General features: G+C 42.2%; 1 protein-coding gene across 8 annotated transcripts in view; it reads left to right on the forward strand.

The window, feature by feature from the left end:
• Positions 1–13,421, forward strand: part of PDE5A (phosphodiesterase 5A) — a 124,462-nt gene that overhangs the window by 49,811 nt on the left and 61,230 nt on the right. For all 8 annotated transcript variants that reach the window (XM_081021909.1, XM_081021905.1, XM_081021904.1 and 5 more), the window contains 2 exons: positions 6,900–7,488; positions 10,548–10,637. In XM_081021909.1, coding sequence (XP_080878035.1) covers positions 6,904–7,488; positions 10,548–10,637 — 675 coding nt within the window. In that variant the 5' untranslated portion in view covers positions 6,900–6,903. The remainder of the gene's footprint in view (positions 1–6,899; positions 7,489–10,547; positions 10,638–13,421) is intronic.

The raw sequence follows: 13,421 nt of genomic DNA on the forward strand, positions 1-13,421 counted from the left end.
AGGCCAGTAGATTGATGGCATTTAAAATTGTTTTTAGCTTTGCGCCCTTTGTCACACTGCCATGTTTACAAGTTCTCAGAAACGGTGAGGACTACGAACTTACAAAATTTGCGGATCATAGTAGGATTCCCTAAGATGTTGCTTCTAGGAAGGTCTGATTTTACTAATTTTTGTTTGCACTTGAAAATGCCATTTTAAGATCTCAGTATAAGCAGTTTCAAGAAAACAAATCCTACCCAGAAGTGTCTTCTGGAAGCCCCATCTCACATGACAAATGGCTGTATGTCATAATTGACAGTGGTTTCCTTTTGTATGTTCATGAGCTTTTGTCACATGTAACAAGCAGGTCAAGGAATCACAAAATGCCCTAAACAGAAATTTAATTTTGTGTCAGGTACCTGTAAGATTCCCTGAGAATGGTTTGAAAATATATACAGCTACATTTGTGTTCCTCCCCTCTACTAAGGAGCTGAGAGTTCACGACAACCCTCTGAGGTAGGCTAGGCAGAGAGACAGTGACTTGCCCAAGATGAGATAGAGCTGAAGGGGGATTTGAATTCCTTTTAAAAACAAATTTCAAGACCAGTGCTCCATCCTCTGCATCTTATATCCAAGCATGTGCATCCACAGTTTATAAAACAAGCAAGAAGCTAAACCCATCTCATAGAAGTGGTCATTTTCTTTGCAGGCTATGAAATAACATTTTGGGTTTTGGCTCTGTTCTGCCATCTCCAGAGCTCTAATCAATCTCTGTACCAAGTGCTCTAGCAGGCAGTGACCCATAATTACAATAGATTGGCTCTGTAATATAATAACGTGCCTCTGCCTGCTGTAAACCTTGGATCTGAGATAAAATGCACATGATGAATGGTGTGTGTTTAAAAAAAAAAATATCCTTGGAAGATATAAAAAGGGGAATCCTGCGCTGACCAACTTCTTCCTTGTGCTATGTGAGACTGATGATTATGCAATGGGCACATATGTGATTTTGTTGATAGGTTTCAGAGCAAGTTCCTGTTCTTGCTTTGACTGTTGGCAAAATGTCCTGTGATTTCTCATAAGTCGTAATCAACAGCATATTTTATTCCTGCAAAGTAAGGGCCATGGACTGAACTCTAGGGCATGAAAACCATATACAGTTGTTAGTTGGCTTGTTTGAGTGTGTGCCATTTGAGATTAGTTTATGCTAGGAATTAGTTCAGCCTTCCAAACCTGGTACCTTCCAGATGTTTTTGACTACAATTCCCATCAGCCCCAGTGAGTATGGCTGTGGTCCAAATATATCTGGAGGACATCAGGTATAGGTGACAAATTGTACCTTTTGAGTAGCTATAGTTACCCTTAGAGAAGAAAGAAAAGGGGAAGGGCATTTAACGGTGCTTGAAAGAATCTGCCATAAGAGTTCATTGCCTCTTCTGAGCAAGGTTTTCGTATATTTTGTCTGTTACTCAGATAGTAACTTGGTGCATATCAACCTCAGTGCTTACAGGTGCAATCCAGCAGAGATGGTTCATGTATTCAGTGGGGCTTTCTTGTTGCTTGCTATGGAAAGGAGACGGGAGGGCCAGACTCTGCCCATGCATTCAGGAATCTTGTTCCCACCAAATAGGTGGCAAATGTAATCATTTCCATCTGTGGGCTCCTGGTTTGCAGATATGGTGGAGCCAATCACTTTTTTAACATTGGCTTTCTGGTCAAAGACTGCAATCCTAACCCCACATAACGGGCTGGGAGTAAGTCCTATTGAGTTCAATGAGATGTTTCTGAGCAGATGTGGTTAGCAGTGCCATTTCCCCCATTAGAGACAAATTAAGAGTTCTTCACATGTTAATCCATGAAGAGTGAATGGATGTTGGAGGGTGAGCAGGATTGCACGCAGTGTCCCCGCCTTCAACTGCCATGCATTAACCTGAACAACTGAACACAGCTCACATATAACCAGCTTGTATGAACATAGATTCCATTTATACATTGGGGCTCGCTTCCACACACTCATTCCACATGCAATGTGTTAATAGACTAGAATGATGATCAATCTACTTCCGGTGAACAGAAATGCAAAATATTTTTCTCCATCATTCTTTTTCCCCCCGAAAAGGTATTTTTTGCATCCCTATTCAGCTGAAAAAGGCTGCAAGAGCAGTTTACAGATACAGTTGCAGACTATATTGGGTTACTGGAATTGTTCTCAATATGTTTAAATTGTTTTATTTTTCATGTGTTTGCTACAGTGGATTCCCTTGAGAGAAAGGGTAGGATATACATTTAACAAATAATACACAAATACCGTGCTTTTCCACGTATAACACATGGGGGGACTCAAAATTAAGAAAATGGGGGGGAGAGATTCCCCAAAGTTGTTGAGCTTTTTTGGGGGGGCAAGAGTTGTTGAGCTTTTTAAAGGTAAAAATGCAAAAACAAAAACAAAAAACCGCTCACCCGCCGCTTGCATGCATCACCAGACCAACCTATCCTCTGTCCCATTGTTGAAGAAAGCAGGAAATCGACCGCCCAACCACCGCAGCGACAGCCAATCAACAACAGCCCTTGCAGCAGCCACCAATAACAATATCCAACTCGCGGCAGCAACCTATCCCACGGCCCCACAATGCACTACCCATGTATAGGACGACCCCTAATTTTGAACATGATTTTGGAATTAAAAAATAGTTTTATACATGGAAAATTAAGGTAATACGATAATCCCAGCTTTTAGGCTTACAACCGACTGGTTGTCAGGTGTTTGGGAATTACCGCACAATGGACTTTGATAGGTGTCATTTACCTGATGACACTATGGCATCTGATGATCAACAGGAGATAAGGTCCTGGCCTGTTGGGCTAAAAATGTTCCCTGAGCTAAAAAGACACCAAAGGAAATGTGATAGGGAGGGAGGGAGAAAGAAGAAAGCAGATTTAGGCACCGGTTCTTAGGTCACATCCACCATACATCCTTATTTAAAGCATCCCTTAACAGTCATGGGTTCCCCGAAAGAATCCTGGGAACTGTAGTTTGTTAAAGGTGCTGAGAGTTGTTAGGAGCCCCTCAAGAGGTACAGTTCCCAGGAACTGTAACAAACTATAGCTCCCAGGATTCCTTAGATGGAGCCATGGTTCCCAAGGTGTTAGAGTTATTGTAGTGGAATGGAAAGACTTCAAAGAGAGAAGGAGCCAAAAGCTGCTAGTTTTTCAGCTGAGTCGATGGAGAGGCCATGCAGTCCCATCTCTCCCTCTAGAGGGTACAGGGTTGTTGGTGTAATGCCCCCCCCCCCCAGATTTTGTTGCCTGCTCCTGCGAGAGGGAGGAGCCTGATGAATCTGGTGGTGGAGCGCAGCCAACGGAGAGGCCCTTTCTGAAATATTCCAGTCGGACAACCTTTAAGTCTTGTTTTGCTCCTTTTGGTATTTTGAGCATGGGATCAGAAGGCAACAAAAATAGCAGCGTAAACATATCTGTATGTTTTGTTTGCAGCCTTGACCTTCAATATCTCTGGTTTTACTGTGCTCTCCACATTAACAATGAGAAATCCCTTATAGGGCGAAGCCACAACTCTTGCATTCTAGATAGTTGGAAGCTAAGTTGAGTTGTTAGGGCGCCAGTAATAACAGTTTCGCACGAGGGTACTTTTTTGGTATTCTCACTCTAACAAACTGATCACACTGTTTGCCTTATTTAAAAACAACACCAGCAGCGGGCGAGAATCACATTGTTTGACAATCCTGTAAAAGGAGGCATTTCTGCGTGAACGCTGCCTCTGACTCCGATCTGATTAAAGCAGTCTCCCTGTCTGCCTCCTATGTTCTCAGTGTTGTTTTAAATTAATTTATTTACTTCCTCTTTGGAGTGCCTCTGTAGACATTATCAGACACAATCTTCTGCATAATGCAAGCTTCTGCAGTGTAGCAAGTCAGTCTTGACATTCTCATGTTTCTTGGGCTATAGAGGCTCTCTGGAAGAAGGCAGTGAACAAAGACCAGAAGTCCTCCAGATTACTAGCGTTATACATTTAGCTCCTTAGATTGTGAGCAAAATATGGAAAGCCCAGAGCCTGAACCAAGGTATCTGGTTGCAACAGTAGCGCAGTTGATGCTTCCACACCATGCTTCTAATTAACAAGGCTCCTCCAAAGACTCCTGAGAGCCCTCCTTAATCAACAATTCCCAGCGATTTACAGTTCCCAGGATTCTTTGGGGGTGTGTGCATTAAATATGCTTTAAATTTACAGTGTGGATGTAATGTGTGTCTCTAAAACATGACTGGCCGAGTGGTGTGCTATGTTGCATTGTGTTGCTGTAATGATCATCGCATTACCTCCTGATCCTGCAAGGCTCTGGTACAACTTGTTTGAGGATTCAGAACAAAACAAAAGCAAACACTGTGGCCGTGTTGGCATGTAACGCTAAACCATGGTTTAGGGTTGCACACTTGAGCAAGAAGGAGCCGCCACAGGTCTTGGGTTCACATGCTCCCACTCCCCCCTGGTCTTCCTCCAGAGTTTATGTTCAGCCATGATGACTGATATCTACATAACTACAAGTCAGGTTATTTTATTGCTGAAACTAAACTCTTCCAGGGTCCTCCTTTTGAAGTCCAAGGCTCCTTCCCGTTCATGCACATAGCAGCAAGTTGTGCTTTAGCTTTTTGTATGACTGTGACCATTGGCTACTGACGAGGCACAGGAAGTTCAATTTTATTCCTTCATTCCGCTTAGCCAAGCTGCCATATTCCTAATTCTTAACAGGCATCGAATAGCTGTAAGCATTGCTATGAGAAAGCCAGGCTGAGCTGCTTCAAGAAAGGAAAAGCACGCTGAGATAAAAGGATCCCCTTTACCTCTTAACATATGCTAATTTAAAAGGCAGAGCTAGCTAATGGCATTAATATAAAAACTCCCAGCAGGTGAGCACCCGAGGTTCCAGTACCAGGCAACATCTGCATTCATTCTTCTGTCTTAGTTATTTCAAGAGATATTTATTTTTAATGTTTGATATTTTATTATGTTTTTATATGTGCTGGAAACCACCCTGAGTGGTTGAGGAAACCCAGCCAGATGGGCGTGATATGAATTTATTTATTTGTTTGTTTGTTTATTTGTTTATTTAAAGTTAGAAGAGAGTTTAATTTTTTTAAAAACTCAAAGGCTGTGCGTAGGGGATTCCTGTGTACAGCAGAGCACATTATCCTGAGAACGTTGATGTACAATTTTATTTTATATGCCTAAATAGGGAGACGAAACAATATCACTTCTAAACCACTTAATATTAAAACAATATCACCTTGTAAACCACTTAATATTAAAACATCTCCAAGTGGTCTACAGCAAAAACTTAAAATGTATACTAAAAACCATCGCCATAAACCACCAGAAACAAAACGATCAAGGATCACAACGATACAGCACTATAAATACAAAAAATAAATAAAAATAAAAATACTGCATCCTGCTGTAGCGGTCAGGGAAAGTTTGGGAAAGTAGTAACCCATGAGCCTTCCTCTATGGTTAGGGTGAAGAACATTCCAAAGGACAAGGGCAACAGTGGAAAATACCCCTTTACAGATCTCCACTATACAATGGAGTGTAATGTGTGGTACCACTAACTGGAACTTCCTAGATGACCACAGTGATCTTAGTAGGTCTGTATAGGGTCAGGCAGGCAGTGGCTGCATTATTGCTTCATGGGCAGTGGAACAAAGCATCTCTAGTGAACATCATGCCCCTCATAATTGCTTGCAAAAAACTGGCGCAAGTGAACAAATCCTTGGTCCCTGAAAGCCTCAGTATCATGCAACACTATTCCCTCCACATTAAGTCTTTTAGTTTCCATGGAAGCTTCATTCTAACTATAATCTGGAAAGTTGGCAGTCATTGCTCCACCATCTGTAAAGGATAAAAGTTCTGTAAAAAAATTGGGCCTTGTAACGTTCCTGAGTTACTACGAGCAATTGTTCAGAAGCAGAGAAACTGAATTATACAGCAACAATTAGCTGTACTTTGTTTTGAGGATTATGGCAAGTGAAAGAATTAGCTTTAATGACAGTACCTGGTGTACATAACCCACATATAAAAACACAGTTTTTATATCTACAAATTTTTTTCTCCCTGTTTAATTGACTTCTGATTCTACACTCCACTGGCATTGGCTCTCCAGAGCTTCAGGCAACATTTGCAGCCTTAACTTGAGATGCTGAGACTGGAACCCAGGAACAAACATGCAGCCGTACCACAGAGCATCACAAAAGTTGTATTGTTTCTTGAAACTGAAGGCAACAGTCAGTGTATGAGCATAGTGTAGCCTGCTGACAGCTCAGAAGCTGAGTGTGAAGAAGGCACAGAGCATAATTTGCAGTAGTTAAAGGGCAGGATTTCAGAGGTCATCTCCACAACTAGCAGAAGCAAAGCAAATGTATGTAAAAGAAATCAGCACACACTTAATTTGAGTAATTTACATAGATTGGAGAATTGACGTAGAACTGGTGTTGCTTCAGCATTTTAAGCTTTTTAGTGTTTGCTTTTTAAACATGTCAGATTTACATTTGTCTGTCTTGCATGTTGGCCATTATTTTCTTTCTAAATCTGCAATCCTTCAGAGTTCTGAGCCATTAGGAATAGGAAGGGTAAGTATTGTGGAACTTCTGATGCTGGCTTTTGATGAGGGAATGCATCCTTTTTATGAGACGCAAGATGTTAAGTGCTCAAGTCAGCCTCTGTGTTGGCTTGAAACGGAGAACATTCAGCAAAGGACAAGCATGTGGCTGTACAACGTGTACATCTTTTTTTAAAAAATGCCATGTTTAGAAGGCATGGGTAGTAGACTACTCTTTGGGGATCTGCCTTCCTTAAACATTTATTCCTTTTTTTTATGGAAGTCATTATTTATTGCACTTCTCTTCTTTTGCAGAGAGATGGTCAATGCATGGTTTTCTGAGAGAGTTCATCCCATACCAGTGTGCAAAGAGGGGGCCAAGCAGCACGGTGACGCCTGTTCTTGTCCCAGCCACCAGGCCGCACGGGCAGAGAGCACTAATCCCACACCCCCAACCAGGAAGATCTCTGCTTCTGAGTTTGACAGGCCCCTTAGGCCTATTGTTGTCAAGGATTGTGTTGGAACCGTGAGTTTCTTGTCGGACTCCGAAAAGAAGGAGCAGATGCCTCTCCAACCTCGGACGCTTGGGAGCGATGCAGGGGATCAGTGCTCAAGGCTCTTAGAATTGGTGAAGGACATTTCTAGTCACTTGGATGTCACAGCCCTTTGCCACAAAATTTTCTTGCATATTCATGAACTCATTGCCGCCGATCGCTACTCCCTCTTTTTGGTGTGTGAAGACAGTTCCAATGAGAAGTTTCTCATCAGCAGGCTCTTTGACGTTGCCGAAGGTTCCACCTTGGAAGAAGCTTCAAACAATGGCATCCGTCTGGAGTGGAACAAAGGGATAGTGGGACATGTGGCAGCTTTGGGGCAGCCTTTGAACATCAAAGATGCCTATGAGGTAAACAAAGAATAATTGTGCGGTGGGTGCATTTTATCCAGAGAGACCACTCATCTACAGTCAAACCTCTTCTTACGTCCGCCTCTGCTATCGTCCATTTCAGCCAATGTCCGTGGCAAACCTGGAAGTAACTGGTGGGTTTGCCGCTGTTCACGCATGTGCAAGAGCAGCGATCGCCATTCACGCATGCGCAAGAGTAGTGATTGCCATTCGCGCATGCGCACAACAGCTCCTCTCCCAGCGACCCATTTTGACTTCTGGATGGGCCTCTGGAATGGATTGTGGTCGTGAGTAGAGGTTCCACTGTAGCTGAATATTTGCCACACCAAAGATGTCCCATCTTTCCTCCAGAGAGCTCAACCATGGTGTACACGATTCTCCCCTCACCCTCCATTTTACCATCACAACAAAGCTGTGAGGTTGGTTAAGTTTGGAGATGGTGACTGGCCCAAGGCCACTCAGTGACCTTCAATGCTGAGCAGGGATTAGGTCTCCAAGGTCCTAGCTCAACACTCTAACCACTACACACTACTGGCTCTCATTATGGATTTAGAAAATTCTGTGCGAATGTACATGGTGAGGAACGCAACAGTTGGTCTTCTGGTTAGAGAAGGTAATGGAAAGCACATGACATCAGCATGTTACTGAACTGTTAATAGTGTTATAACACAGTTTATGATGCTAGGTGGCTTGGGCCTAATATGCCAAAGCGGTTGCCTTCCCTTAAAATGCCTCACTGCAATCTCTTAAGGTCAATTTAGACCATTGTCTACAATTTGCTCTCTGTAAGAACATAGGAAGCTGCCCATCAAACTCAATATTTCCCAAACTCTGATCTCCAGCTGTTTTTGGACTACAACTCCCACCTAGCTGGCAAGACCAGTGGTCAGGGACATTGGGAATTGTAGTCTGAAAAACAACTGGAGACCCAAGCTTGGGAAACGCTGGTCTACATTGAGTGGTAGAGGCTCTGCAGGGTTGTGGACAGAGTTCACCCCAAGCCTTACCTGGAGATGCCACTGGAGACTGAATCTGGGACTTTCTGCATGCATAGTGGATGCTCTGAGCTGTTGCCCTTTTCCATGCATTACGGATTCAGGGGTTCTTAGTGTCTGTCTCCACAACTGTGGAGCTGGGGATTTGCCAGAATGGACAGGCAACTAGTCACTGGAATTAAGTTAGCCCAAACACTTTTGCTAGTTCTTGGTATATTTTATTTGTGTTGTCATGATTAGTCAACTCTAATGCATTTATAACTGGGATTATTATTTTTCTGGCTGGGCTGTAGGGAGGGGACCTGTGGACCTGTGGATATTACCATCCTATAGCTGGCAGGCATGATATTTTGATTCTGGATATGTTTTGACTTGGATATCTGACATAAACTTTTAGCATGCCCTAGAAATGGAAATAATGTAATTTGCTATACAATTTTTGAGGCTTTAAACTTGAGCAATTCTAGTAACATCTGGTAATGTGAACTTTGCACATATGTCTATGCTCTGAGGTATGTATGGAACTGAGTACAGTCTGAGTAAGAATGGCAAAACTAAACTTTTAACATTCTTTCCTGAAATAGAAGAGCTTAGTCTTTTTCATCACTATGGCTAATTTAGCCATAATTGCACTTTCCTCAGTTTTCTCACTTTTTCCAGGGAGAGAGAGAAAAAAAATCAAAAATTGGTTGTGCTTTGGGTAAACAGCATGTTATGGAATATATTCAATCTGAGGGTGGGAGTGGAGGAGATTCTACAAATTTTTGTAAGCTTGCTAAAACTCTTTGTGACATTTGGGGTTCTTTATCTGCAAATGGTGATGATCCACACAGTGCTTCAGTCATTATTTTATGGAATGGAAATGTCAGGAAAAATAACTTGGGGATGAGTGGGGGACAGAATCTTTTTTGGTAGTGACTCCAAACTTGTAGAATTCGCTACCCTGAGATGTTCACCAGACTCCTTTCTTCACTGTTTCTAAATGATCCCCGAATATATTTTTATTTCATCAGGACTTCTCTGTTATGAGATAAATGGGATTTATACTATTTAAATTTTTTATATTACCTTATTCCCCCCTATTTTAAGTTAACAGAGTGGGGTCTTTTTAAGCTTATATTGTTTATTTTATATTGTCCCCAGACAAAAAGTGAGCAGTAAGACAAAAACCAAACCATGACTATAGCTTGCAGTTAGTTTGGAGTGAAACAAACCATGAACCCGGGTTTAGACATAATACACAGCCAAACCATGACTTAGCTCCAGGTAGTATGGCACAGCAGGACCACAGAAGAGTGAAGTAGCTGTGATTTTATAAGTGCCTGCACACTTGCATGTTCACACTTAGCTATGGTTTGGCTTAGTGTTACGTTCAAACCAGGCCATTGTTTTAAAGTGACTGTGTGCTGCCCTGGGAAAGCTTTGCCCTGCAGTGTTCATGTGCCTTAGAAATTGGTTAACAAGTAAATAATTGAACACTGCTGACAAGAGGAACAGTGAAACAGAACCTATTACAGTGGTACCTCGGGTTACAGGCCCTCCAGGTTACAGACGCTTCAGGTTACAGACTCGGCTAACCCAGAAATAGTACCTCAGGTTAAGAACTCTTCTTCAGGATGAGAACAGAAATTGTGTGGCATGGTGACAGCGGGAGGCCCCATTAACTAAAGTGGTGCTTCGGGTTAAGAACAGTTTCAGGTTAAGAATGGACCTCCAGAACGAATTAAGTTCTTAACCCGGGGTACACATTTTGCAATGTTGTCTCTCTGTTCACTATGCATTTGGACACCTCTTAAGATATCTAAACCAAACTTTGCATGATGATTTCTGGGATCAAGGAGCAGGTTTTCCTCTGTGTTTCAATACAGTTGGATGCCATTTTGAATCAAGATGGCAGACAGGACCTTTCAAAACTGCACTGAAATTTAACCACCTATTACAAACTTGCATTATTTTTTTGGGTTTCTTAGAATTCCCAAGTATCCTATTGGCATATAAACTTAGGAAATAGGTATGGTTTCTGAAAAAATGTGTACATAGTTATCTATTTTCTTCTTTTGACAGGATCCCCGATTTAATGCAGAAGTGGACCAACTCACGGGCTACAGGACGCAGAGCATCCTCTGTATGCCAATAAAGAACCATAGAGAAGAGGTAAGGTCATGCATCTGGCTCTTCTTTGGTTGTAACATTTCCAGCTCCACTAATTCGTTTAACCGTTTTCAGCTTTCAGGCTCTGTCCCAAAGCACAACATGGTTTGTTCTTGGTTTTGCCTTTTTATTATTTAAAGTCTGTCTGCATGTGATTCCACAGAGTTCAGTTTGGACCTGCTCTGTTAACTATGCAGAATTGGTAGACAGCCAGTTTCTTCCCCTCCCCGTGTTGTCATTTAACCAGTAACATTAGCCATTTTGGGCAAAGTCGGCGAATTTTCATTTTCTTCTTGCAAATATGAAACTCCTATTTTCTTGTAAGTTTTATTTTTCACCTTTGTTCAACTGAACCTGCGTTATGAGGAAGTATTGTGTATGTAGAAAATGTATTACTAGAAAGGTCTAAAATACAATGAGCTACGTAAAATCAGGCTTACAGTCTAAAGCATGGGAAACAAAGTAGGGGAAAATGGGACAGAATTTCTTTTTTTGAAAAAAGAAAATTTGTGAAAAAGAGAAACTGCAGAATTAAAAAAGGATGTCTTGCTTTCAGTGTTTGCCCATCAGAGCTATATTGTTTTAAAAAATCCCATTTATTATGATGTCAAATCTAAGGACTCATCTATACTTCCTCCAGGCTTAGAAGGCACAGCACCAAGAGATTTTATGCTTGTCTCATGTTTCCTAAGGAATTCACTTTTTCCAGAAAAACCCACTCTCTACCATTGAATTGGAGAAAACATCAATCCATGGAAAACCTGTTTGGTGTTTGCTCTGTTTTAGCAATAAAGAGCAGGTTTTCCTAGGGGAAAGCAGTGGGACAAGTGGAAGTGTGGATAAGCTCTAAGCATGACATGGGAAATGTTCATTGAAAGGTGGTATAAAAATATTGTGAAAGTAGTGTACCTCCTCCCAAGGTTAAAACATTATGAAAGCCCTGCCTTTGGACTCGTAATCCAGTCTTGCTGAAATTGGTTCCAGCCTCAGATAAAGATTAGCTGGTGCCCGCCAAGTAATAATCATATAAACTGGACCGTAAAGAAGGCTGATCGCCGAAGAATTGATGCTTTTGAATTATGGTGCTGGAGGAGACTCTTGAGAGTCCCATGGACTGCAAGAAGATCAACCTATCCATTCTGAAGGAAATCAGGCCTGAGTGCTCACTGGAAGGACAGATCGTGAAGCTGAGACTCATGAGAAGAGAAGCCACCTCATGAGAAGAGAAGACTCCCTGGAAAAGACCCTGATGTTGGGAAAGATTGAGGGCACAAGGAGAAGGGGACGACAGAGGATGAGATGGTTGAACAGTGTTCTCGAAGCTACCAGCATGAGTTTGACCAAACTGCGGGAGGCAGTGGAAGACAGGAGTGCCTGGTGTGCTCTGGTCCATGGGGTCATGAAGAGTCGGACACGACTAAACAACGACAACAACAATAGTTAAGTGATTCTCCTATTCCTGTGTAGTCAAGATGAACAGGGAAGATGCATCAGCGTCCTTGGGACAACCTGGGGATTACAGAATAGAAAAAGTCTGCTACTTGGGCAGGTGGGGGAGACACAACACTGCTCAAGGAGAACCTCATGTACTTGCTGCGCTTGGAATGCTGACTGTTGTGCGGGGGTGGGGACGGGGGCAAAAGAAACAGAAAACCAAGCAGGATAGGATGTGCAAAAGACGAGATATATTTGCCTAATATGTGCCTCTGATAATCTGAATGGGTAGGTGAAAATTTAGAATTTATGGCTATAAGTGAAATAGAAATGCAATGCATCTCACCATAAGCAGGAAGACGGTGGCCAGGTGACTAGTCTTCCTGCTCAGCGGGCAATTTTAAAGCCCTTGCTCTCCCCTTCCTCTGGTTCTTTCCCTTTAAAATGGACTTGGGCCCCAAAGCCTTTCAAAAAGAGGGTTCCAGTTACAGATAGGTAGCCGTGTTGGTCTGCCATAGTCAAAATAAAAAAAATCCTTCCAGTAGCACCTTTAAGACCAACTAAGTTAGTTCTTGGTATGAGCTTTCGTGTGCAAGCACACTTCTTCAAGAGGGTTGTCATCTGTAAAGTAAGAGGGTTGTCATCTGTAAAGTAAGATCCAGGACGATCCTAGAAGGAAATGGGCCCATCCTCGAAGGAGTCACAGCTGGAACACTGAACAGGAGAACTCTTCGCTGCAATGTTTTGCTGCAGCGCTGCTTGCTGCTATAGATTTTTGTGGAGCCTTTGCTTCCTCTGCCCTTCACTCAATGACCAGCTTGCTTTATGTTTCGAGAATACATATGACAGTAAACTGGCCTCAAGCTGGTCTTTTGTTATAGTGTCCCAGGGCTTATTTTGACTGTATGGAGTTTCTCTTGTCACATAACTTTGGGTTCAAAGGCTAATTTTTGGACCTGAGTTTTTTCAGTTCTTGTTTCCCAGCAGCATTTCAGCTTTTTCCAAAATATACTTACAGTTTCTCGTGTTATATTAACTCATGTTAATCCCAAACGTCATGTTACTTTAAACTTGTTATTCTTTGAGCTGTGGCTAATTTAAACATTAGCTTCATCTCCTTGATCATTTTGGCCATCCGCTGGGATGAGAGGGTTGTTGGTTTTTCGTCTGAATATTCATATCTTTTCTTTCAGACAAGATTTGAGTTTGCGGAAATCTTTTTTCAGCCCTCCAGAGTCTACTTTGGGTTTCATCATCCTCAGTAATTTATTGTCATATGCAAACCTGGCTGCCTCATGGCCTAACCCTGACTTCAGTTTATGGGTGGGCAAATCTGTCAATCCCCCAGAATAT

The sequence above is a fragment of the Podarcis pityusensis genome (genome assembly GCF_964106645.2).
Source record: "Podarcis pityusensis genome assembly, chromosome: 9".
In the NCBI taxonomy this organism is placed as follows: domain Eukaryota; kingdom Metazoa; phylum Chordata; class Lepidosauria; order Squamata; family Lacertidae; genus Podarcis; species Podarcis pityusensis.